This window comes from Triplophysa dalaica, chromosome 19, assembly GCF_015846415.1.
Source record: "Triplophysa dalaica isolate WHDGS20190420 chromosome 19, ASM1584641v1, whole genome shotgun sequence".
Lineage (NCBI taxonomy): Eukaryota > Metazoa > Chordata > Actinopteri > Cypriniformes > Nemacheilidae > Triplophysa > Triplophysa dalaica.
The window spans coordinates 1,061,121-1,065,633 of NC_079560.1; the positions used below are offsets into that span (position 1 = coordinate 1,061,121).

The 4,513-nt window shown below is 37.2% G+C and overlaps 1 protein-coding gene across 1 annotated transcript; it reads right to left on the reverse strand.

The window, feature by feature from the left end:
• Positions 1 to 336: 336 nt before the first annotated feature.
• On the reverse strand, positions 337 to 4,060 carry LOC130407828 (E3 ubiquitin-protein ligase TRIM39-like). The gene is made up of 6 exons (XM_056731109.1): positions 3,463 to 4,060; positions 1,979 to 2,074; positions 1,671 to 1,901; positions 1,558 to 1,580; positions 1,359 to 1,480; positions 337 to 1,237 (listed from the first exon to the last, which is right to left on the reverse strand). Exons 1-6 carry the CDS (start codon positions 3,850 to 3,852, stop codon positions 681 to 683), a joined length of 1,419 nt encoding a protein of 472 aa, XP_056587087.1. The 5' UTR covers positions 3,853 to 4,060; the 3' UTR covers positions 337 to 680.
• Between the last annotated feature and the right edge of the window lie 453 nt (positions 4,061 to 4,513).

Below are 4,513 nucleotides of genomic sequence, written 5' to 3' on the forward strand. Positions count from 1 at the left end.
ACACATGATAGTCTTCAGAGTTCTTCATGAACAGAGACTTTCTCTGACAAATAACAGAAGATTAGAGATTATTTTAAAGGTGAAGAACATCAAATGACACTGAAATTAGATTTTTCACAACAGTATTTGAATGTTAACTGCTTTTAAAGTTGAGCAAATAAATACATCTGATGTGTGAAAAGCTTCAATGTTTTCATTTGAATGCTGTTGAAATCAGCTATAAGCTTTAGTTAGATTACATACATTTATTCTCTCTAAACTCAATAATAAAGTCAATTACTAACTAGATGCATTTTTGCTGATCTATGAGATCATGTTTGTCCAGACGCTGTTTACTATCTTGACCACCAAAATCAATTATGCATCATCGATAATACAGACTGGTATTATTTCACATTATTCTGTTTTTATTTTATTTTTACACTTTTTGTAGAATTGTTTAAACCATTTAGTGTAATATCAGGAGTATATTTGTTATGTTTACTCCTCATAGACCAGATCAATATTTGATTCTTCTCTTGAGATTCTGTCATTAGACCCAGACCAACTCACATCACCACATAAAAATGAAAACATTTAAAGAATTTACAGAAATTACAATGAAAAGAAACATTCTCTTACCTTCATATTAATCTTTAAAGGTTTGTGTTTTAAAGAAACTTGTGTTGTTTCGCAGACAATCAATTTAATCTTTTATTAACTTCTGCTGTGTTTGAATTTACTGTTAAGATCATCAGAGGAGAAATGTTACAGTTAACACTAAACAATGGATAAAGTCCTTCAGTAAACTTGTGTGTGAAAGTGTGTATGTGTGTGTTAGTGAGAGGATCAGAGAATGACAGTTTTCCTCCGTCACAATCCAGCTCAACTCTGATTCTCTCAACTTTCTCTTTCACTGACAGAGAGAGACCGGTTTTCTGTGCTGTAATAAGTGTTCCATATCCGCCAGAGTAATAATACACACACCAGACTCCAGTCCTGATGAAAACATTCTTCTTCCTCTGAGCAGATTCTGTCATCACACCCAGAAACCAGTGTGTGTTATCTCCAACATGAACATCCCAGCAGTGAATCCCTGAACTAAAACTCTCTGAACCCAAAACACACTGAGACACATCAAATCTCTCTGGATTATCAGGAATCAGATCTGCTGCATCTTCACTGAATCTCACACTGATCAGATCATCAGACACGAGGAGTATACAGTGAGATGTGTTTGGATCTAAAGTCACTGGAGCTGAAGAGAGAGAGAAGGGTCAAGAGAGAGAGAGAGAGAGAGAGAGAGAGAGAGAGAGAGATTATAATGATGTTGATGAGAGTAAAGTGCTGAAGTCAGTGTTGTGTTGTATGTTGTGTACTCACTGTATTGAACATTGTCTTCATCTTGTGTATGACAGTAAACTTCAGGTTGCTGAGATGTTTTGCTACATTGATCATCATTCCTGAGATGTTCTCTGGATCTGACGCTCCACACTGAACTCTGGAAGAACATTCAGGAGTCATTCTGACATTCTGCCCAGACTTTACATTCACAATCACAGCAAACACAACACAAACCTCTCCAGTGTGCTCTTCAAGTTCTGTTGAGACACAAACACATGATTGACATGATTGACATGATTGACATGATTGAAAATGAACCTCATATATTGGAGTGAAGATTGAAGCACCTGTAGGAATGAAACATCTTCAGCTGTCATCTGCTCCTCTACACCTCTGATTGTGTGTGAAAGAGATGAAATGTCTCTGTTGATCTTCTCAATCTTCTCCTTCATCATCTGACTCTTCTGCTCCTCTTCCTCTCTCAGTGCTCTTATTCTGGCTGATTCTTCATCATGTAGAAGCTGGTGAAGTTCCTCAAACTCTTCATGAATCTGCGTCTCTGTGCGGCGACTCTGAATCTGAGAAACACAGAATGACTCAATCAGCTCTCCATAAATATATACATTTACAAAAGAACATGACGATTCATTCAAACCTTTATATGTTCTGCTGTTTTATCCCAATTCTGTTTAAACTCCTCAAATATTCTCAGTTTCTCCTGTAAGGGTTTTAATGCACTTCTGAGGTTCTCCTGAAAGAAAACAACATGTTATTATAAATAATTATTTTGTATATTTTAACTAAACAATTTTAATACTGTTTGAACACAGAGTGTAATGATGTCACACATGGTATTGTTACAAATGTAATGTTATTGCTACTTATTACGGCCTCGTTGGAATGCTTGATTCTGTTTGGTCAGTCGCGACATTTGCTGGTTTGTTCTTCCCAGAGACGGTTTAAAAATAGAGTTGCGACACTCGCATATATGTCTGTTGGAAGAGGGGAATACAGAAGTATCTCGTATCGTGGAGAGCTGTATAGTTATAGCGTTCTTTGTGGTGAATTTACTTGCAATCATTGATCATGATTTGATAAATTACTTCCGCGTTTATGTGAGTGTCGTAAAATAATTTATCATTGGTATGTACTGATGAAGGGGGGCACGGTGGCTTAGTGGTTAGCACGTTCGCCTCACACCTCCAGGGTTGGGGGTTCGATTCCCGCTTCCGACCTGTGTGTGTGGAGTTTGCATGTTCTCCCCGTGCCTCGGGGGTTTCCTCCCCTGGTCCACAGACATGCATGGTAGGTTGATTGGCATCTCTGGAAAAATTGTCCGTAGGGTGTGAGTGTGTGAGTGAATGAGTGAGTGTGTGTGCCCTGCGATGGGTTGGCACTCCATCCAGGGTGTATCCTGCCTTGATGCCCGAGTACTCCTGAGATAGGCGCAGGGTCCCCGTGACCCGAGGTAGTTCGGATAAGCGGTAGAAAATGGAATGGAATGGAAATGTACTGATGATCATAGAAGCACAATACATTTATTTATACTGTAAATGTAATGCACCTTATGCATCAGACAAAATATTATTATAAATGTAATCAACATTGTAATCGGTGCATATATTGTGTTGGTATTTAGTGGAAATTGTTGTAAATTCAACTGCTTCTACTGTCTCACCCGCTTAAATACATTCAAACAGACTGACAGTTTGGAACTATTGAGAGCTTCATGAACCACTTGACCACGGCGAGATCGAAGTGTGTTGCAACTCTGTTTTTCAAGGGCTCTGGTTATTCCCGGATAAACCAAATTGCCTGTTCGTGACATTTGAACGTAGTTTTTTTACCTTAAACCCGAAAGTAAACTGCTTTTCCTCGCAGAAGGTTAGCATTCGGAAAAAAATTGGTAATAAAATAATTCAAAGTCAGTTTTTTTTCTCGTGTGTCAAGTATTCGTGTAATAAACGGAATAATACAAGCAGCCGTCTGTTATCGCAAAATAATCCCCTTCAGTGTGACACAAGACCCTCCGCTTCACGTCCTGATCACACTGTCGGTGCACTTACTTATTTGACACTCTGAAAATGTTTATCAGTATTTTAATTGTGATGAAATGTTTTTAATATTATTGATCTTTACCTTCTTCTCGTCGACAGCTTCATCAACAGGACAGAATTTGTGGTTGTTGTGTGTTCTGGAGTCTCGACACACGACACACACGGGCTGTTGATCATCCAGACAGAAGAGTTTGAGTTTCTCATTGTGAAGATGACAGACTGATGAAGATCTCTTACTTCTCTCCTGTAAGAAACTCTCACACAGATTCTTCAAAACCAGATTCACTGGAGGTTTATTTTTTGAAGATCTTATTCTACAAACTGGACATTCTTGAGCTCCTTTACTTCTCCAGAATCTGTGAATACAGTCTTTACAGACACTGTGACTACAGGACAACAAAACAGGATCTTTAAAAATCTCACAGCACACAGGACAAGATAAATCCTCCTCAGAAAAACTTTTAGACGCCATTCTCTCTGAGTGAAATGTCACAATCCTTCTTCAGTTTCACTTTAGTGAAGTAAAGTAATAATCTAGTTTGATCTCAGTATTCAGTTATGAATAAAAATATCTTCACATCCACAGCAAGGACTTCAGAATCTGTGCATTAAACTTATTTCATTTCATTTTCAACATTAACATCAAGTGATCGAGTGTTCTTATTCAACTGAGTAACAGGTTTGTGATGATCTCAGTTTCCTGATTCTCTGTGTAAGTGGGAGGAGTTTATTCACAGACACGCCTCCTGATTCTAACCAATCAGATTTATTGTGTTCAACTGAAATGACTTTAGATTGACTTTTAATTACACGCTTTAGTTAAACTACATGAATTTATTGTCTTTGCTCGAGAATACATTTGTTATAGAGATTAAATATGTGATACAAGATTACCAACTATAGCTTTTATGGAATCATAGAAACAAATATTCATCAATCATGATGTTTTTAAAGATTACATTTTATTCAAGGAAACTTATAAAGTATCATGAATAAACAAGAGATGTGATTTTAAAAGTGTATTACACACAACTGTACAACAGAACAAAGAGAAAATCATTGAGAGATTGAACATCGTCTGCATGTTAGAAACTGAACAAGAAGCTTTAAATAAAATCATGTCAGTTACTCAA

Excerpts from the sequence above, each read along its gene's own strand:
- LOC130407828 (XM_056731109.1), bottom strand. The coding sequence starts at position 3,852 with ATGGCGTCTAAAAGTTTTTCTGAGGAGGATTTATCTTGTCCTGTGTGC. Across the intron at positions 2,075-3,462 it reads AAGCTGTCGACGAGAAGAAG|GAGAACCTCAGAAGTGCATT; the intron begins GTAAAGATCAAT and ends GTTTTCTTTCAG. Across the intron at positions 1,902-1,978 it reads AAACAGCAGAACATATAAAG|ATTCAGAGTCGCCGCACAGA; the intron begins GTTTGAATGAAT and ends TGTGTTTCTCAG.